The 20,893-nt window shown below is 39.3% G+C and overlaps 4 protein-coding genes across 7 annotated transcripts in view; 3 read left to right on the top strand and 1 right to left on the bottom strand.

Annotated features, from left to right (window-relative positions):
* Positions 1-5,666, top strand: part of LOC116299567 (uncharacterized) — a 69,323-nt gene extending 63,657 nt beyond the window's left edge. For all 4 annotated transcript variants that reach the window (XR_016121563.1, XR_016121562.1, XM_089039177.1 and 1 more), the window contains 2 exons: positions 5,016-5,111; positions 5,483-5,666. The gene's annotated coding sequence lies outside the window, so the exon portion shown is untranslated. The remainder of the gene's footprint in view (positions 1-5,015; positions 5,112-5,482) is intronic.
* Positions 349-1,115, top strand: LOC148905807 (uncharacterized). The gene has a single exon (XM_089039174.1). It carries the CDS (start codon positions 360-362, stop codon positions 1,095-1,097), a length of 738 nt encoding a protein of 245 aa, XP_088895300.1. The 5' UTR covers positions 349-359; the 3' UTR covers positions 1,098-1,115.
* Positions 1,876-19,383, bottom strand: LOC116299565 (cilia- and flagella-associated protein 221). Its single transcript, XM_031708238.2, has 26 exons — positions 19,282-19,383; positions 19,068-19,168; positions 17,709-17,795; positions 17,374-17,469; positions 17,189-17,289; positions 16,956-17,059; positions 16,785-16,867; positions 16,358-16,434; positions 14,121-14,265; positions 13,790-13,904; positions 13,642-13,688; positions 13,076-13,140; positions 12,863-12,950; positions 12,286-12,375; positions 7,430-7,525; positions 7,239-7,332; positions 6,878-7,002; positions 6,319-6,399; positions 6,130-6,237; positions 5,794-6,042; positions 5,520-5,666; positions 5,224-5,324; positions 3,744-3,836; positions 3,510-3,635; positions 2,635-2,712; positions 1,876-2,058 (listed from the first exon to the last, which is right to left on the bottom strand). Exons 1-26 carry the CDS (start codon positions 19,376-19,378, stop codon positions 1,932-1,934), a joined length of 2,721 nt encoding a protein of 906 aa, XP_031564098.2. The 5' UTR covers positions 19,379-19,383; the 3' UTR covers positions 1,876-1,931.
* A 121-nt stretch (positions 19,384-19,504) lies between these two features.
* The window catches only part of LOC116299560 (sorting nexin-13), a 29,257-nt gene continuing 27,868 nt past the window's right edge, over positions 19,505-20,893 (top strand). Inside the window, exons 1-2 of the mRNA XM_031708234.2 lie at positions 19,505-19,665; positions 19,781-19,887. Coding sequence (XP_031564094.2) covers positions 19,645-19,665; positions 19,781-19,887 — 128 coding nt within the window. The 5' untranslated portion in view covers positions 19,505-19,644. The remainder of the gene's footprint in view (positions 19,666-19,780; positions 19,888-20,893) is intronic.

Below are 20,893 nucleotides of genomic sequence, written 5' to 3'. Positions count from 1 at the left end.
TAAAACTTCGCGGGTCGCACTTCAACTTCGATAATATGGTAGTAATTATAACTACCCGTATCCGCAACTTGTTGGCTCCTGTCTCTAAACACAGGTTTTTAACACTGAACCTTAAAGGGGGTTGAATTCAGCTCCCTTGTGCGTTTCTGTTTTAGCCCTTAGTTTTTCTTTCTAGCTAAATTGTGGGAATTTGGTTAAAAGCATGAAATTTTCCCTATATTCCGTTTAAAGCTCATATTCTGTTTGGTCTTCCTGTGTGACAAATTAAAGCTCGCGCGTCATTGACTCTGGCCTGGGCTCTATTAATGACACAACAAAGGAGCAATCGTCGGAAAAAATAACAATTTTTAACCTGCACAATGGGTGGAATACCTTCAGTAGTAAAGAAAGACAGCAAGGTTGATCCAGCGATTGAATTCTTTGCAAAACAAGAAAACCATGCTAAAAAGGGTACATCCACATTGGTTTCCGCAACTAGAAATAATGGACAGCTCATTTGGATTAATTCTAATCACAATTGCAAGCCAAACTGGGATGTCTTTGATGTGGGGTTTAAGGCTAAAAGTGGCGCCAAACAAAATCAACCAAGCCGATTAACCATGCAGAATTTCCAGAACATTACAAAGCCAGGTTTAGAATTAAACAAAGAAAAGATCTTAGAGAAGCATAGACAAGCCGAGAAAAATCGACTCAAGTACCTTGAAACGAAAAAGAAAACTGCAGCTAGTTTTGCAAAAGTTAGGATAAGAAAGAATGAGGATAATTTGAAAGATAGCAATACAGGAAAAATCAAACAGCTTGCTAAAAAGCACGCCAAAGCTGCTGAAAACAGAAAGAAACAGCTCGAAAATATTAAGGCAACAGCGAAAAAGGGCGGAAGTAGTGTTGGCAGGAGAAGAGCCGAATCCCAAATCCATGCTTGGGCACAACGAGTTCATTTCACACTTGAAACGAAAATGAATATCACACAACAAAATAGGAAAAAGATCGTAGAAAATGTTATCAGAAAACAACAGCTAAGGGAAGAACACGCAAGAGGAGTGCGAGATAAGGTAGGCCTTAGTTTGTTCTTTTCATTAACAGTTTGTTTACTATGATCACGATTACATTTAGAACATTTGGTACGGCACTTAACTGCATATACATATATATAACCTTGGTCAGTCCACGCCTGACATTAAGGTCCTCGGAGCACCATTTTTTTTAAAAGATAGTACTAGTCGATGTTGAGTTTTCAAACTTTGAAAACAAGTTTTAAACATAATAGCAAGTGACAGGACTTCACGGTCTTTTGATAATAGCTAATAAAATGCGAGCTAAGTCCCCTCAGCCCCACCCTCTCTGCGTTTAGTACATCACATCAAAGACTAAAGCATTTTCTAATTACATCACAATTTGATCCCTCTTCTCATTAGGGAAAACAAATTTCTACGTTACAAGTAAAGGAGTTATTACTCGGTCTTGAATCAGACTTTGACTATTTTACACCGGAGAGCGACCAGTACAGCAGTGCATTGTGGAATAATTGTTCAGTAACTGATCTCGATAACTAGCGCGTATTGTATCTGCATGTTAGGGCAATATTCTTAAATGTACGGTTCTTAAATAAATTCTTTATTTCTTTACATCGTCACCTTCTTATAATGAGGACGTTCTTTTTCATTCTGCTGCTATCTTATTTTGTTTCAAATTTTTAATCCACACAATCACAAATTTGAATGTGTAAAAACTGGACACATTTTTTTTCAATATCAATTAAAAGATCGCAAGATATGCACAAAATCAACAGTGAGATTTTAAATTGGCAATGATAATTAATATTATGAATACAATAATGCCCCAATCAATATATTCTCCCATGTCACTGCTAAATAATTTTCGGAATTTGATATGCTTTTATTATAAAAACGACACCATCATAACGACGACTACTACTCTAAGACCAAATCAGACAAACTGAGCAGGTCGTGCATTGAAGTTACTCGTTGACTGATACGAGTACCAAGACGATTTTGTCTTTGCTTTATAAAATCGTTGAGCTCTTTTTCTCGTTGATCCCTGTAGAACAAATAAATCGCATTTTTTTAAATTAGTATTTTGAAGGTTGAGCAAAACTAAATATATGACGAAGAAAAACGAAGAAAAGGGGAAAAAAGAAAATTAATTGCGTGATGTTCGCACTTTGTTAAAAAGTAAACAGATAAATGAAAATGAGTCTTTGTTACGGTTTCATTTCATATGACTTATTGGGCATTAGTGGCGGAATGTGTACATAATTCCTGAATTGCCTCCCAATATATCAAACACACACAGCAAGGGCGGATCCAGGGTTTTTTGAAGGGGGGGTCTCAGGGGTAAATTTTGTGGGCAAAGGAATCCCAGTCACATTTTTACCACAGGAAGCCCATTTGACCTCAGGAATGACAGGGGGGTCGCGACCCCCCCCCCCCCCCCCCCCGACCCTCCCCCTGGATCCGCCCTTGCACAGTCAAAAAGGAATTGCCCATATCACGAAAGATATCAATTTAAGACTTCTCCACAGCAGTAGGTTAACCTAGCTAACCTACTTGGTAGTGCTGCTTATCTTCAATAATTTTAGTATAAAATCGCACTAGAAAACTGAAAAGTAAATACCTTGACGAAGAGACGACATTTGAACTCGAATAATTTAATTGTGGTTGAAGCTTTGTATTTACTGAAATCATCACATCACTGTAAAGCAAAGTAATGTACTGTAATTAATTGATTTGATTTCATCTCCTACAAGTTGGCATTTATTTATTTTTATCAATATTTATCTTTTAGCATAGCTTTTTCAAATGGAGTCCTGATAAGTATAAACAGCTCCCGTTTTGCCCCGTAGGGGGGAGGGGAGGTAAGCAGCTGTACACAGGCTAAATATGGCTAGGCAGGGAATTAAATGCACGTGTTACATTGCGCTGGAGACTTTTAGCAAGAGGCAGACGACCTACGGGTATTGTAGGTATGGATTAATGGGCATGTTTAAATTCTGAAAGTAGTACAATGGTGCCTAGCCTCCTATGCAGATGTTCTTAGAGTTTGTCACGCGTAGAAGGCTAGACGGTGCCTACCATGGAGAGATGTATTAACTAACACACATTTGAGGTATTGGGGCGCAGCCGGTAGAGTGGAACAGCCAAGTATTAGCTTCAACTCATCGGAAGCAAGAGCACCGCCTTCGATAACACAGGCAGCTCGTCTGTTTAGGTTACCTGATAAGCCTTGCTACCAGCACCGCAGATGTACCAGACAGGCGAGCAATAGTCAAATAGCGGTAAGATTATGGTGTTATAGAGTGTTAGAAAAGTAGCTTTGGGAAGAACTTTATGCGCTATTAACTATGGTGCCAACTAGAATGATCTTAGTTTTAACTAGACTAGGTATAGGAAAATGGCATGAGGAGGGATTGGAGTCAATACTATTGTGCTTGCAACAAAGAAGGCCAGAATGTCAGCTGGACATCAAATGATAGTGTAGAAAGAGTGTACCTGAGCTGTGAAGGTGGATGTTGGACCTGCAGCTCTGCAAGGACTTTTTCGGCTGTTGGAAACTGAGCACTAACCATCTCCGGTGTTGGTACTGCAATTTCGTTTAATACGTCGTCTTCCTCGTCACTTTTATGGACAAAAAAGGGGGAACATACAAATACCGAAGTTTAAGCATTTTGATAATGCATGGAGCCATATTTACATTTATGTGCTATATTCTAACATATAACTTACATTTCCTCCTCACTTGAGTAGTCATCATCTGGTAGACCATTCAGTAACAGAGGTACTTCAGTTGGTAGGAGATCTTCACTAAATGGATCGCTCCTATAACCGGTTATCAAGAATTAACGTTAACTTGGCGGCAGTCTAGTATTCAGCAATATCCATTTGAAATTCAAATAATCAAAGGTATTGAATGATTTTAACTGTAATCATAGACCATTTTCGTCGTCCTGCTTATATAACTCGTTCGAAAAAGGAAAAGTATTTTGGATGAAGGTTCAGTTGTAATAAGATGCACAGCTTACCAGGTTTGTTGTATAAGCTTTACCTAGCTAGTTAAACATTCGCCATGCTACTATTCGTTTATATGTCTAGCACAGTAAAGTTAGGTAAGGTAATTCCCTTGTTTTGCACTGCGCATTTGCTGCGCATAGGAGTAAAATCATCGAACTTAAACAGCTTGGTCATTTTCCTTTCATATACTAAGTAAAATTTCTATCCAAATTCATTCCTTTTTCTTAATCGTAAAATTGCCATTTCGTTAAACTCGGCCCAGTCTTCCCTCGGAAAAATGCGAGTTTTCAACCATTTTGCGAGATTTGTTTTCAAAATAAATCCAAAACGAGAATGGTGACACCCATTTTTTATTGCACATATTAACTTAGGAGACTATAGAGCATCTACCCACGAAATATGAATAAAATATGAATAAAATAAAATTTCTCGAACTTATATATTATATATTGATGATGAAAATAGATGAAGAGTTTGAATTCATGTCGGCTCTTAAGAGCACACGTAGTTCCATATTTAAACAAAAATTCTACAGGCATTTGTACAATATTACTTGAAAGTGATGATGAAATGCTTAACAAGTGCAATTAAGATTACCTTGCGTAGTTTGCTTAAAACATGTGATTTTGCAAGGAATGGTGTTACTTTTATTCGACTTCGGGTTACACCCATATCTGTTATATCGAGGCCGTATTTTGTCATATTTTGTGGTCATGTGTAGCACGAAAACGAGAATGGTGACTGTAATAATATATACTTGTCACGCAACATTAGGTTCTATTATGTAACAAATGTAATATGACTCTCTCTCTCTACACACACATTGTATCAAGTTAAGCACCAGAATAAGTATACCGAATTGTTCGTCATTAAAGCAAGCAATCATAATCAAAGCCTCCACTAAATATCATGACAGTGACCCACCCTTTTTATTGCATATTTGAAACGTCCATCGTGCAATGAACGACTTTCTCCTTCTATTTCAAGGGAATCACCTTGATATATGGAAAAGTTATCCTCGGTTTTGAGAACCGGGATCGGAAGGATTGCGGGTAACAGCTTCACAAAAGTAAAGACAGTAAGGTACGTAAGTCCTGAAAACTAGTTGCCATAGACTTTGCTAATTGATTTGATGCAATGTCACGCGCACATAAAATATAAGAAAACTTGCTATTTAACAATGTTTCAGCCTTACCATCTGGGAAGCCAGACTGTAGATAATGTAGGATGGTTTGTAACAGAAACCAGTGGATGGCAAGGAAAGCGTTTCCAAGTCATTACGCTTGGTATAACATCCTAAAATAAAGAAATAAAACTGAACCTCCCCAAAGCACGTGGCCCAAAGTTAGGGCGTGTCAACGAATTTATCGTCTCCCTCGCCCTTCCCCTCCCCCTCCCCCTCCCCCTCCCCCAGTGATTAAAGTGCATTAAATCACATTAACTGACTACCGCAGCATTGCACCTGGAGTCCAATATTGGATTTGACCATACCTGTCTTTCTAAGTACCGTCGCCCTGGCTTTCCACTGCTTCCTCTAGTAGGTTGCCTGTGTCGTGGTAATGGACACAAGTGATAATCTTCATCCACTTCACTGTAAGGAAGCTGTGGCTTGAATACTTGCAGCCCTGGTGCTGGATTCTATAAGTATTTCATTTAAAAAAAAAAACAGATTTAAGAGATCTTGATGTATGTGCATAAGTTTAATTTAAAATTTAAGTTGAAATTTAAAATGTCTGATCACCGACTGTCAATACATCGTACTTACAAAAATGTGCATAGGGTGGTAGGGTAGAGATTGGAATAAAGCAGCTGGTACTACAAGAGGAGCAACCTCTGGTTCTGTCATGGCTGTTTCGTCTGGTATCATGTATGTGGCACGAGATTTTAGGGAAGAGCTTGTCACGCCTCTCCCTACATCATCCACCTGCAGCTCTTCTTCTTCATCACCGAAGCCAGGGCTTTGGCTCGTGGTACTTGACACAGCAATATTGCTAGAAAGGCTTACAACCTCATCCTAAATTACATTCAGTTTAACCAAAAGGCGTCAATTTTAAAACACACACTGCTGTGATTCAGATATTTTTCAAATAATGTATATTACCTGAGCTCCTGTTCTAAGATTACGCACTAGCTTAGATGTTACATATCCACTTGATGCAGCCGCAACAGAATGGGCGTTATATCCCCATACACGATAATATTTAGGGACCTGCCAAAAACAATATTTTATTATAATAATTTGTAATAATATGGACATTTTGAATAGCTTAAGTTGAAGGAATCACTCTACCTTTAAGTTGTAGTAAGGTATGTGTGTCTTTATGTTGACTATGGTTGGTTGTACTGTTAGTGTACCTAATGCATCAACATCCTAAAAATTAGCAAAAATTGAATGTAAGATACAAGGAGGATTTAACAAAAATATCGAAAATCAAGATGGTCATTTAAACACTGAGCATCTTCAAATTTTTCCCCTTGGCTATTAGCCATTCAGAGGTTGAGAGGAATACAGGTATTATGTTGTTTTGTTCAGTAGACTGCGGTAGATAACAAAAGAGATGCCATCTTGAAAAAAATGTTTCCTTAAGCAGTTCCACAATGCACTGCAATCACAACTCGACCCAGTTTTTTCCTGAACCTTGGATCACTAATACTTAATATAGAGTATTATATTCCTTTACATTACTATTACGTCTGAAAATACAAATTGTTTGTATTCTTGCAAAACCTTGGAATGACCATTTATCACCCCTTGAAGGTCTATTCCAACACGGGCAAACTATATTATATACAAAGTATAAGTATCTGGGAAAAAGTAAAAATTATATTGGAAAAATATGGTACATTACCAGGTCATCTTTTGTGTCAGGAGACTTATAAGCAGGAAAACAAAATGGATGTACCCGAGATGCACAAATACTATTTTGTAGCTCAATAAATAGTTTTTCTTCTTCACTTTCTGCCATTTGACGTCCTATGAAAAGTAAAAAGTTATAATCTGAACTTATTTATAAATTTGTAATTTTATGATAACTCGTATTACATGTACATTTACAAAGTTTTGAATTAAAATGCCTAATAATAAATCTTTAATCTGCTTACCCATCACTACAGATATGAAATAATATAAATTACGAAGGAGAAAAAATTGCTCACAAGGCTACAAAATGGCAGACTGACTCCAAAATACAAATAAAGTAGTGCACTAACTTGTTTGATCTCTGCAAAATTTTCCTTTTCTCCATCCAGATAAAAACTCTGTTAGTGAATGAATGTTCTTTGTTGCACGTGTGCGAATTATTACCTATAGGGAAAGAATGAACGATTTTCCTTTAGAATGTCTATAAGTAATATATTGTAATATATTGCATACTTATATAGTAAAAGTCCTGTGGACTTACTTTTCTTCCAGCCTGTACAAATTTCTTTATTACCATGTGACGTTTACTCCATTCATCATTCACTAAAACATCAAACTTAGGCTGATGGTTAGGAACCTAACGAGAAAAATAAAATTATCAGATCATTAACATAACAACGACAAGCATGAAATGAGATACTGAACTATTTCATGTTATACCTGGCATAATTTACGATTGCGTTTTGCATCCGCTTTGTAGTGCTATAGCTTTGTAGCTCAGTAGTCTCGTAACGCTGTAGCGTTGTAGCGTTTAGCGTTCTAGCGTTTGTAGCGTTGTAGCTCTGTAGCGCTGTAGCGTTTGTAGCGGTGTAGGTTGTAGCGCTGTGGCGTTGTAGCGGTGTAGCGGTGTAGGTTGTAGCGCTGTGGCGTTGTAGCGTTGTAGCGTTGTAGCGTTGTAGCGCTGTAGCGTTGTAGCGGTGTAGGTTGTAGCGCTGTGGCGTTGTAGCGTTGTAGCGCTGTAGCGTTGTAACGTTTTTAGCGTTGTAACGTTTTTAGCGTTGTAGCGTTGTAGCGCTCTAGCGTTGTAGCGTTTAGCGTTTATCGTTGTAGCGTTTGTAGCGCTGTAGCGTGTAGCTCTGTAGCACTGTAGCGTTTGTAGCGGTGTAGCGGTGTAGGTTGTAGCGCTGTGGCGTTGTAGCGGTGTAGGTTGTAGCGCTGTGGCGTTGTAGCGTTTAGCGTTGTAGCGGTGTAGCGGTGTAGCGGTGTAGCGGTGTAGCGGTGTAGCGGTGTAGCGGTGTAGCGGTGTAGCGGTGTAGCGGTGTAGCGGTGTAGGTTGTAGCGCTGTGGCGTTGTAGCGTTGTAGCGCTGTAACGTTTTTAGCGTTGTAACGTTTTTAGCGTTGTAGCGTTGTAGCGCTCTAGCATTGTAGCGTTGTAGCACTGTGGCGTTGTAGCGCTGTAGCGGTGTAGGTTGTAGCGCTGTGGCGTTGTAACGTTTAGCGTTGTAGCGTTGTAGCATTTAGCGTTGTAGCGTTTGTAGTGCTGTAGCGTTGTAGCGTTGTAGCGTTGTAGCGTTGTAGCGTTGTAGCGTTGTAGCGTTGTAGCGTTGTAGCGTGTAGCGCTGTAGCGTTGTAGCGTTGTAGCGTTCTAGCGTTTGTAGCGCTGTAGCGTTGTAGCTCTGTAGCGCTGTAGCGTTTGTAGCGGTGTAGCGGTGTAGCGGTGTAGGTTGTAGCGCTGTGGCGTTGTAGCGATGTAGCGGTGTAGCGGTGTAGGTTGTAGCGCTGTGGCGTTTAGCGTTGTAGCGGTGTAGCGGTGTAGCGGTGTAGGTTGTAGCGCTGTAGCGCTGTGGCGTTGTAGCGTTGTAGCGTTTAGCGTTGTAGCGGTGTAGCGGTGTAGCGGTGTAGGTTGTAGCGCTGTAGCGCTTTAGCGCTGTGGCGTTGTAGCGCTGTAGCGTTTTAACGTTTTTAGCGTTGCAGCGTTGTAGCGCTCTAGCGTTTAGCGCTGTAGCGCTGTAGCGTTTTAAGCGTTGTAGCATTGTAGCGCTCTAGCGTTGTAACGTTGTAGCGTTGTAGCGTTTAACGTTGTGGCGTTGTATCGTTTAGCGTTGTAGAACTATGGCGTTTTAGCGCTGTAGCGGTGTAGCGGTGTGGCGGTGTAGGTTGTAGCGCTGTGGCGTTGTAGCGTTGTAGCGCTGTAGCGTTTTTAGCGTTGTAGCGGTGTAGCGGTGTAGCGGTGTAGGTTGTAGCGCTGTAGCGCTGTAGCGCTGTAGCGCTGTGGCGTTGTAGCGCTGTAGCGTTTTAACGTTTTTAGCGTTGCAGCGTTGTAGCGCTCTAGCGTTGTAGCGTTTAGCGCTGTAGCGCTGTAGCGTTGTAGCGTTTTAAGCGTTGTAGCGTTGTAGCGCTCTAGCGTTGTAGCGTTTAGCGTTGTAGCGTTGTAGCGTTTAGCGTTGTAGCGTTGTAGCGTTTAACGTTGTGGCGTTGTATCGTTTAGCGTTGTAGCACTATGGCGTTGTAGCGCTGTAGCGGTGTAGCGCTTAGCGTTGTAGCGTTTGTAGTGCTGTAGCGTTTGTAGTGCTATAGCGTTGTAGCGTTTATAGCGTTGTAGCATTTGTATCGATGTAGCGTTTGTAGCGTTCGTAGCGCTGTAGCGTTTGTAGTGCTGTAGCGTTTATAGCGTTGTAGCGTTTGTGGCGCTGTAGCGTTTGTACCGATGTAGCGTTTGTAGCGCTGTAGCGTTTGTAGTGCTGTAGCGTTTATAGCGTTGTAGCGTTTGAATCGCTGTAGCGTTTGTAGTGCTGTAGCGTTTGTAGTGCTGTAGCGTTTAGCGTTGTAGCGTTTGTAGTGCTGTAGCGTTTGTTGTGCTCTAGCGCTGTAGCGTTTATAGCGTTGTACCGATGTAGCGTTTGTAGCGCTGTAGCGTTTGTAGTGCTGTAGCGTTTATAGCGTTGTAGCGTTTGAATCGCTGTAGCGTTTGTAGCGCTGTAGCGTTTGTAGTGCTGTAGCGTTTAGCGTTGTAGCGTTGTAGCGTTTGTAGTGCTGTAGCGTTTGTTGTGCTCTAGCGCTGTAGCGTTTATAGCGTTGTACCGATGTAGCGTTTATAGCGCTGTAGCGTTGTAGCATTTGTTGTGCTGTAGCGTTTGTTGTGCTGTAGCGTTTATAGCGCTGTAGCGTTTGTAGCGCTGTAGCATTTGTTGTGCTGTAGCGTTTGTTGTGCTGTAGCGTTTGTAGTGCTGTAGTGTTGTAGTGTTGTAGCGTTTATAGCGTTGTAGCGTTTGTAGCGCTGTAGCGTTTATAGCGTTGTAGCGTTTGTACCGATGTAGCGTTTGTAGCGCTGTAGCGTTTGTAGTGCTGTAGCGTTTATAGCGTTGTAGCGTTTGAATCGCTGTAGCGTTTGTAGCGTTGTAGCGTTTGTAGTGCTGTAGCGTTTAGCGTTGTAGCGTTGTAGCGTTTGTAGTGCTGTAGCGTTTGTTGTGCTCTAGCGCTGTAGCGTTTATAGCGTTGTAGCGTTTGTACCGATGTAGCGTTTGTAGCGTTCGTAGCGCTGTAGCGTTTGTAGTGCTATAGCGTTCATAGCGTTGTAGCGTTTGTAGCGTTTATAGCGTTGTAGCGTTTGTAGCGCTGTAGCGTTGTAGCGTTTATAGCGTTTGTAGTTTTTGTAGCGCTGTAGCGTTTATAGCGCTGTAGCGTTTGTAGCGCTGTAGCGTTTGTAGCGCTGTAGCGTTTGTAGCGCTGTAGCGTTTGTAGCGCTGTAGCGTTTGTAGCGCTGTAGCGTTTGTAGCGCTGTAGCGTTTGTAGCGCTGTAGCGTTTGTAGCGCTGTAGCGTTTGTACCGATGTAGCGTTTGTAGCGCTGTAGCGTTTGTAGTGCTGTAGCGTTTGTAGCGTTGTAGCGTTTGAATCACTGTAGCGTTTGTAGCGCTGTAGCGTTTAGCGTTGTAGCGTTGTAGCGTTTGTAGTGCTGTAGCGTTTGTTGTGCTCTAGCGCTGTAGCATTTATAGCGTTGTAGCGTTTGTACCGATGTAGCGTTTGTAGCGCTGTAGCGTTTGTAGTGCTTTAGCGTTTATAGCGTTGTAGCGTTTGAATCGCTGTAGCGTTTGTAGCGCTGTAGCGTTTGTAGTGCTGTAGCGTTTAGCGTTGTAGCGTTGTAGCGTTTGTAGTGCTGTAGCGTTTGTTGTGCTCTAGCGCTGTAGCGTTTATAGCGTTGTAGCGTTTGTACCGATGTAGCGCTTTGTAGCGTTTATAGCGTTGTAGCGTTTATAGCGTTTGTAGCGCTGTAGCGTTTATAGCGCTGTAGCGTTTGTTGTGCTGTAGCGTTTGTAGCGCTGTAGCGTTTGTAGCGCTGTAGCGTTTATAGCGCTATAGCGTTTGTAGCGCTGTAGCATTTGTTGTGCTGTAGCGTTTGTAGCGCTGTAGCGTTTGTAGCGCTGTAGCGTTTGTAGCGCTGTAGCGTTTATAGCGCTGTAGCGTTTGTAGCGCTGTAGCATTTGTTGTGCTCTAGCGTTTGTTGTGCTCTAGCGCTGTAGCGTTTGTAGCACTTTAGCGTCGTAGCGGTGTAGCGTCGTAGCGTCGTAGCGTGAAAATCATTGAGAATTTTAGAGCACCGTGTATTTGGCGCAGAAGAGTATGGTACGGCTGTACTACAGCAAGCGCAAGCACAATCAATCAATCAAGCACAGAAAGAGACAATATATGATAGGGCGTATGTAAGCAATGCAACCCCAAAAGGTGTGCCATATCAGGGGGATAACGTCTTGGACTTATTTTGGACTCATGGACAGGGAACGTCCTGATATTATATGTAACTTGACTTGACGTTTTCCCCAACCTCCCTCCCTCACAGTTTTGGCATATCAGGTAGCCTTGTGGTACCTCTAATGTGGACTGGAATTTTTCCATATGCAATTCATAGTTCCGACTCCCCTTGGTTACCATTGCTATGTCCCACAAGTTTAACAAAATAATTATCTAGTATATCTCAGTATCTAAAACTCTGATCGCTGAAAATTGATTATAAATTGTTTCAATAGTTTACAGTCCTGCAAACAGAATAGAAAATGGCTCTTAATCCTCGTAGTACTCTTTAAAACAGATACTGTTTAGTTTCTTTGTGAGATAAGGTTATAACTCCATTGGGAAAACGGCTGCAATAGTACTTGGTTAGCTATGGGCCTTATTGACGCGGCAGCCATGTTGGATTGAACAATAGATTCCACCACGCGTAGCCTCAAATTCAAGCTCGTGAGAATTAATTTCTGCTTGCGAAACAAAGGTTTTTATTTTGATGAGAATAAACATGGCCGCCGTGTGATAAAGGTCCATTGTTTGAGTCGGAACTATAAATTGAGGAGCATTTTTTGGCACTGTCATTGAATATATATCACTACATTTTAATCAAACATACATCATCTGTCTGTCTGTGTATCCTTCTCAGTTGACAGCCAGTACTTGAACGATCAAATTCATTTATAATGACAGGATCTCCTCGAAGAAGCTGAAATATGAAACAAATCAAGATATAAATTAATTAGATTACGGTACCTCCATTTTCAATGACAACAATAATAATTAAATAATGATGATGATGATGAGGATAATAACAAAACATTATTAATAATAATTAACATTTTTAATCAATTTTCTTTTCAAAAATTATCAAAACGATGCGGAGATGTGTGGAAAGGAATGCAACCTATTCTAAAAGTGTGGTATTTATGAAACTGTGACATGTTTTACTGAGGTGCTTACCATTTACCCAGAAATAGCAGTAATTCCAGGAATTTCAGGTTGGTAAGTCCCAAAAAATTCGGTCTTCCAATTGAGGTATTACAATTTTCCCACTCTCTTCGGATCTTCCGATAGATACATATTGGATTGGTTTAAATGGTAAGCACCCCTGGTGTAAAAACCCAGTTTGGTGACATCAGTAGTAATTTGAAAGATGAGTTATCCCTATTGAGGATATCTGCCCCTAAATATACCTTGTACTCTTTGTCCATTTTGTTTCTGTTTTCCATTATTTGAGTTTTTGTTGAATTAGTAATGGGATCCTCTCCCAGATTCACACACCTTCAAACAAATTTAAGGAGATAGTGAACGGGGATACTGAAAAACTATTGTGTTGAATGCATGATTTTTCATTGGAGAGGGGGGGTTAAATGACAATCTGATACAGCAGCTACTGTACCACTTACCATCGTAACTGATTTTGCCTTTCTTCCTGGACATTTTGATGAACCTGGTACTCAAACATGGTTTCCTGTAGAAAATAATTCAAATACACATTGTTAAGTTTACAAGTAGATTCTAAACTGTTGACAGTTTAGACCATTAGGTTATCTACTACAGGTAGTCTACACTAGTTAGATTTTTTGCCAAGGGCACTAACCATCTATATTTTTATTTATTTGAGAATTTGCCCAAGGGCTGGTGTAGCACAATAGGACTTGAGGTCCCCTATGAGGTACATACAGTACACCAATCCCACCCCTTAAAAACCCCTAACCCAGCCCACAAATCAACCCGTTAAGAAATCATTAGTAAAGGCCAGACACTGAGGTTGGTCACTGCCAGGGTTTTATTACGTCCTCAGTGGTTCTTTTACATCCCTCCAATACAGGGTTAGATAGTGTGCAGAGACGGAGCCTACAGTTTAATGTCCTTATCCGAGAAGACGCAAATAGGTTATAGGTTGGTAATAGATAATTCATCAATATCCAGATATATCTGCCTATGTAAGATACGTTTTTTACTTATATACCTTCATTTGCTTTGATGAACCAGCAACATCTTTTTTTAACTGGACAGCTGCAGCACAAGACAACATTGAATGGATTATTATCTTATTCTGACTTAGTAACTTTATAAGTTTTGTCTTATGATAATATTACACCATACATGCACTATACCTTGTCTAATATCTTTGGCTTTGAGTTTTCCTTGCTGTTGGTTAAGTATTTTAGCTACAGCAAAGGTGTTGTTAATTCCATTAGCAGGAATTCTATACCCATCCTTCGTGACTTCCTAATAGATAAAATAACACTAAATAATAATTACTGAACTTTTATTATATTTATACACTAACGAAATATGGTATCACATAATCAGTTGGGTGTCCAAACAAGTCAGGTGAGTGAGTTCAATTAAGTCAAGTGAGTAAGTGAGTAAGTTCAAAGGATGAGTCAATCATTATTTCTATACTGTGAACAGTGAATTTGGTAGTAATATACAAATGAGGACCTTGGCTATCCTATCTTCTGGTATCCATGGCCTTGTTTTGAGCTTTTTTATTCTTGTTCTGCCCAATGGGTCTATCAATAGAGGATCTAGTATTTTGCTGTAAGGTAAAGTAGGTATGTCTCCTCCCCACTCTTTTTCTTTCAACCTATAAAACAGTATATTAAAATCAACTTCACTTTAAGAAAACAAAAAAAGATGCAAGGCTTCATTGATAAAATGTACATTCTCCATTTAAAATATTGTACTTTCAAAACTTATTACCTACCATTGTGATTATATATCACATCCAAATATTTGGATGAAGTATACTACTGTAATAATTATTGATTTTCAGGCATGTTACTCGGTCACAACGGACTCATTTATTGTACTGGGTTAACCTCTTTTTGGTGTACAAATATTTGCACATACTAATGATAAAGTAAAGAATGCACAACTTCAACAATGCAAACACTTCAAAATTCCACGGACCTTGACTGGAATGCATGAATATTCAAAATAACTGCCATATGAAATAGAGGCTAACCCTGTACAACAGATAATTTGAAAATGGAATATTAGACCAAACACTAAATTGTTAAAGTTATATATAATTATGATATGTTGTACATGCATGATAAACCAGCTTATCATTTAATCATGCAAAGAACGTGCGTGATATGGGAAAAGACCATGCCTGATATGAGACCATATAAGCACTTCTAGTCTGCTCGCTATTGGGTACAATAGAGTTTAAAGGGAGTTTGTGCATTTCTTTGCAGAATTAAATGATATACAACTTATCAGTCAGCTAAGCATCTGATAGTAGAAGATAATATAGGTAAGTTGTAGTGCTTGGGAACTAGGTTATTCTGGGCGAAAGCCCTTGGAATTAAATTCGGAAAAATTAATTTCCGACCTCGCTGGGATTCGAACCCACGACCTTCGGAACTGTACTACCGATGCTCTACCAGCTGAGCTAGAGGTCAGACTGAGAGCAGGCCGGGGTGAAATAGATGTTAGGTCGCGGTAATTATGATGCAAAGAAGAGAGTATGTGGACCGCGTGGCACTAATGAAATAGTAGAAGATAATATAGGTAAGTTGTAGTGCTTGGGAACGAGGTTATTCCGGGCGAAAGCCCTTGGAATTAAATTCGGAAAAATTAATTTCCGACCTCGCTGGGATTCGAACCCACGACCTTCGGAACTGTACTACCGATGCTCTACCAGCTGAGCTAGAGGTCAGACTGAGAGCAGGCTGGGGTGAAATAGATGTTAGGTCGCGGTAATTATGATGCAAAGAAGAGAGTATGTGGACCGCGTGGCACTAATGAAATAGTAGAAGATAATATAGGTAAGTTGTAGTGCTTGGGAACGAGGTTATTCCGGGCGAAAGCCCTTGGAATTAAATTCGGAAAAATTAATTTCCGACCTCGCTGGGATTCGAACCCACGACCTTCGGAACTGTACTACCGATGCTCTACCAGCTGAGCTAGAGTTCAGACTGAGAGCAGGCTGGGGTGAAATAGATGTTAGGTCGCGGTAAGGGCTTTCGCCCGGAATAACCTTGTTCCCAAGCACTACAACTTACCTATATTATCTTCTACTATTTCATTAGTGCCACGCGGTCCACATACTCTCTTCTAAGCATCTGATACAGTTGTGCATTTTTACTTGTTACTTGTATGACTCGTAAAAATACACTGCCATATATCAGATGCTTAACCAACTGATAACCTCTCTCTATATATATTCAATCCATTGAGCAACCTGATAATAACATTTCACAAGACCTGATAATAACAGTCTTTATCATTTAATTCTGCAAAGAACATGCATGATATGGAAAAAGAACATGCTTGATATGAGGCCGCACTCATCTGCTCGCGCTGGGTTCGATAAGGTTTAGAGAGCATTTGAGCATTTATTTGCAGAATTAAATGATAAACAACTTATAAGTAGGCTAAGTATCTGATATGACTTTGCATTTTTACTTGTCACTTGTAAAGGCTCGCCAAAATACTCTGTGGCTCGTAAAAATACACAGCCGTATCAGATGCTTAGCCGAGTGATAACCTCTTGTACACTTGCAGTACAACTAATCATGCCTAATGTTTGGTTGTTGACCTTTTAAACCTTTCATGTCAAGTCAAGGGTTTGAACAGAAACATACACTTTGACATGGAACAAAAACCTGTTAGAGTTTTTGAAATATGTTTATTCAGAATCTTATGCCATGGTTTTATTTACTGCTTACTTCTTTACTTGACCAGGCTGGGAGGTTCCAGTGAAGGTACATACTTGTGGTTCTGAGTTGAACTGGGAAATAAGCAACTGCAAAAAACAAATAATGGCAGCTAAAATGAACATACATGTCAAGCAATCATGTACTAATTGTAAGTGTTTATGTTGGAAATTATTCGTTTTCATCCTTGGATGCAGTCTGTAGTCTTACCATTGAGCTGTTTATTACATGGTTTGCCCATTACTTTGGGGATTTTTTCCCCCTAAATTTCTAATTATTTCTTTGTAATGATTAATAATAATTATGATAATTATCTTTTACTTAATATTGGGCTAATATCTTGAAAGGAAACGAATAATTGAACAAAAATACAACCATATTTTACTATTAAACACTCTAATGTATGTTCATTCAAGTATGTGGTCAGACAAATGATTACCTGTAGCCGCAGCACTGATGTAGAGAAGTCAGTAGGTGTATAGGTGACATGTACTTGAACCTCACCAACACCAGGAACTACCCCTATCAAGCAAAGATCAATGAACCTTTAGTTATTGTATATGCATAATAGCTAATTTATGCCTCTATGCATCCAAAGTAAGACAATTACCTGACATGGGAGTTACAGTAAATGCTGTGTTATATTGTAAACAATTAAACTGAAACTCAAAATCAATGGGTACTTCACACTTGAGTGGAATAGCCTTCGTTTTGCTGCAAAAAAAAGTTTGTCATACGTATTACATGTACATGTTTAGCAATGGTCATACTACAGCATAGATTAAACCACAATGCAGTATATACATGTATGTCAAACGATAATAGGGTTGATCATTATCTAACCTTTCACCCAGAGGGACAGATCCAAAATGAACCTCTTTTGGAAATTGAAATGAACTCATCACTGGATAAGCATGGATAGGGACCACTAGATTTTCTTCTGCCTGAAAAAAGGATCCAGTAATTATAAGTTATAATGAAACGGAGTCATGTACAAATTAATTAATGCGATCAATTTTTTGCTTTACCTTAGAATGTATTCTTATACAATCATAATAATATCTCCATTCATCAGGTTTAAATTCTATTGTTACTTCAATAGACAAACCAGGAACAAGTCTCTCCTAGTTATGAGAGAACAAATAATTGTTATTAGTTACATGTAGGCTAATAGAAATGACTCACAGGCTGCCAGCATTTAGGTATAGCAAAGGTAGATTGATGGAACTGAGCTAAGATTATTACTTCAAGTCTCAGTTAATGAAGGACTTCAAATGAATTTTATTTTAAATTAGCTATAGCAAAGAGTCTATTGCAACCATAGAAAAAATGTAATATTTGTACAGTTTTAAAAGGTACTTACATTTTTTGTGTACTTTATATAAAAGTACTGAGTAGAAGGAGGAATAATGTGCATTCTCTGAGTTTCTGAGGAGGCATTTATTATATTCTGCAAAATAAATTTGAGTTCAGTTGAGTTAAAAAATGCCACATAGTCACTAACAAGGCAAACCACAGGGAGCCCAATTTAGATTAAAGTGAATGGTGTAAATAAAATCTGAAAAATTGAATAACAAATTATTTTTTTAAATTTTAGGTTAAGATAATGTCCTCCATAATATGAAAGAGTAAAAAAATCAATATAAAAATAATTACAAAAACATTTTTTCTGCACGCCTTTGTTTTCCTTTATAATTCCCCTATGGTATCTAATGTTGCTCTTTTTGTATATACTCTGACAAGGGAGGAAATTACAGTCACCATCTTTGGAAAAACAACGCACTTTCAACTATGATTTTATTGTCTTTTAAATCTCAAACTTCACAAAAAACTTGATCAAAATGATCCCTATGATGGGGGATTCATATTAGCCTGCTGCGCAGACGTTTTTAGTGTCGGCTCATTCCTTCCCCTCCCGAGCCGACACTAAAAACGTCTGCGCGGCAGGCTAGATTCATATAGGTTAAAACTCATCGTAGTGATGAGTTTGGGTTGAGTAATATTCCAGGGTGCCAGGGTGCAAGGGATAGTAGCGTCTAACCAGCCTGTTCACAGAGGTGACCATGGCAACTGGGAAACAGTCCACCGTCCACCTGGCACCCATCACACCTACCACGGTGGAGATACTTACCATGTCCTATAGTTTCTTTTGAGAGGTGGGTGGGAGAGAGAAATCTTTCCACAAGCGCTTGGTACAGCCACAACACGATGACAAAGCTGCCACACAGCAAACCCTACCAATACTCCTGAACCACAATGGGCTCCCCCAACACTGTCGCTAGGCGAAACCACTGACTGGTTGAACTTGGTCTTAACTTTGCCTAAACTAATTTACATTCAAGCTCAAAAAACAAAGGGGCGCGGAAAAAATTGTAGTAATTTTTTTTTTTAACTCTTTCATATAATGTAGGACATTTTCTTGATCTCGAATTTTTAAAAATAACTAGTTATATTATATAGTTAGTTTTATTTTCACCATTCACTACAATTTAAATCGGGCTACCTGTGAGCAAATACCACCATTTTAGTATCTTTGAGGCTCTCTCGTTCAGACCTGATTAATTAAATGTAAGATTACGGATAAAACGCGTAGATTTTTTAAAAACCATGACGTTTCGGATATAACTTGTGATAGCCTATAATTATATAAGCTTCTCACAAAATGGTCATGCAAACAGTTTGATAACATGAAAAAAGTACACAAATAGTACTGACAACTCACCAGGACTTGGATATGTTTTCCCCCAACTTTAAAACCAGCATAATGAACCACTGAAGGTTTTGTTTGAAGAAAATCATTTTGTGATACTTTTGAAAAAATTTCTGCAATATAAGATGAAAGCACACAACAACGCAGACAAAGGTTAATATTTAGGAGAAAGTAACGAAAGAAAATGACAATATCACACCAAAAACCAATTATTTGTGTAACTTACTTGTATCTAGCAAATGATTTGGTACAGGAAGTTCCTTGGATGGAGCAACTAAACCCCCAAATGTCTCAGAAGCGACTCGTCTACTAGTGACCGCCATTTTGAACCAAAGAGTCCATAAAGTAACCATAGCAACAAGTTTCTCCCCAGTCCTCTGTTTAGTCGTTCCCAGTATCCCTCTTCCGTGTATTTTTTCATGGCCACTAAAATGCAACACGATATTCTTCAAATTGTGTTTTTTAATTATCAGGTTATAACATTCTATATCATGCATTTATCTTTTTCTTCTCGGAGCTTGACGTTGTAATTTGTCAAGAGAATATTCTTTTGAATTTGTTCATAAACATCTACAATAACAAATACAGAATGTCATTAGAAGTTAGCCATGTAAGTAATTAAGATCAGTATTTAATATTTATGATAGTTATCCATAAACGTATGCAGTTATGGCAAGCCTTTTCTTAGATACTGTGATTATTTCTTCACTTTCTTTCGCTTTTAGGTGTACTTAGCTGGCTGGAGTGCTTTGGTGGTTGGTCTGTCCCTTTCTACGTATGGGATGTTCTGGAGTTTTATGTTTGTAGTATATGTCCTGGTTTTTTCTGTTGGGTAAGCATGCATGTCCTCATCTACACCACTGCCAAACAGTGTATATTAATACATTAAACATCGCAGATCACATATCATCTGCTTAATCTTGATCCCCGTCACATACACTAGTGTATTTCCTTCTTAGGGTAGAAAATGACATACATGTAAGCTATCCACTGGTAGCTATTTCTATGAACCTACAGTATTAATACTGTGTTGATAGTTAAATGATTGATTGATCAAAATAATGCACTAGTCTATTGATACCCCCACTCCCAGGGCCTGGAGACAGGGCAGGAAATTTAACATCCATGTACTGTTAAATTTAGCACTTTCCTGATGGTCCCTGGGCAGTGCTGTCCTGCGCATTCACGCTGATAAATGTGCAAAAAATATGTCTCCTGATAAATGTGTCCTTTTTTTTTGGATAAGGACTTTAAACCCAAGGCCAAGTATCCCAATTAACCCTTGCTAACCTGCAATGAAATGGGAGACACAAAAGAGGTCCCTGTTGAATTATTCGTGTAAGAGTAGGGGATATTTATATGGAGCCAGTAAATTAGTCCTTCACTGGTCATAAATGTAAAGTGTAAGGAGACAACTTTGAAATGCAGTATATATAAGAACCTCCCATTATAAATCAGTGTTCTCACCACGTCAGTAAATTCCCTGTCCTGTCCCAGGGGTTAGGGCAAGGATTTCAATTTACTACAGTGCACATCATGATGTAGTCTCCCCCACAGCCGCTTTCAGTGTCGTCACACAACGCTTTCTCCCCTGAGTAGCGGCTGCTTACCCGAGCACAACATTCCTTTCCTATGAATTAACCAATCACGGCTTAGTTCTCGAAATCCAGGAACCATTCGCACCATATGGAAAATAAGATGCGTCATTAGAGGAAGTATTCGAGGTACAGCTAAGAAATTTCGCATCAAACAGTTTAATGATCATCAGAAAGACGCCATACGAAAGATTTTACAAGAAAAACAAGATTTCTTTGAAAATCTGCCTACTGGATATAGGA

This window comes from Actinia tenebrosa, unplaced genomic scaffold (genome assembly GCF_029948245.1).
Source record: "Actinia tenebrosa isolate PJP-AT-01 unplaced genomic scaffold, QUT_ActTen_1.0 PGA_scaffold6__47_contigs__length_16458017, whole genome shotgun sequence".
Lineage (NCBI taxonomy): Eukaryota > Metazoa > Cnidaria > Anthozoa > Actiniaria > Actiniidae > Actinia > Actinia tenebrosa.
Note: the sequence above shows the minus strand (reverse complement) of the source record. Positions and strands in the feature narration are given on the sequence as shown.

Coding starts and splice junctions, on each gene's coding strand:
- LOC148905807 (XM_089039174.1), top strand. CDS start 360: ATGGGTGGAATACCTTCAGTAGTAAAGAAAGACAGCAAGGTTGATCCA.
- LOC116299565 (XM_031708238.2), bottom strand. CDS start 19,378: ATGGCGGTCACTAGTAGACGAGTCGCTTCTGAGACATTTGGGGGTTTA. Junction 16,435..16,784: donor CATCAGTGCTGCGGCTACAG/GTAATCATTTGT, acceptor TGTTTTTTGCAG/TTGCTTATTTCCCAGTTCAA. Junction 14,266..16,357: donor CAGCCTGGTCAAGTAAAGAA/GTAAGCAGTAAA, acceptor ACTGTTTTATAG/GTTGAAAGAAAAAGAGTGGG.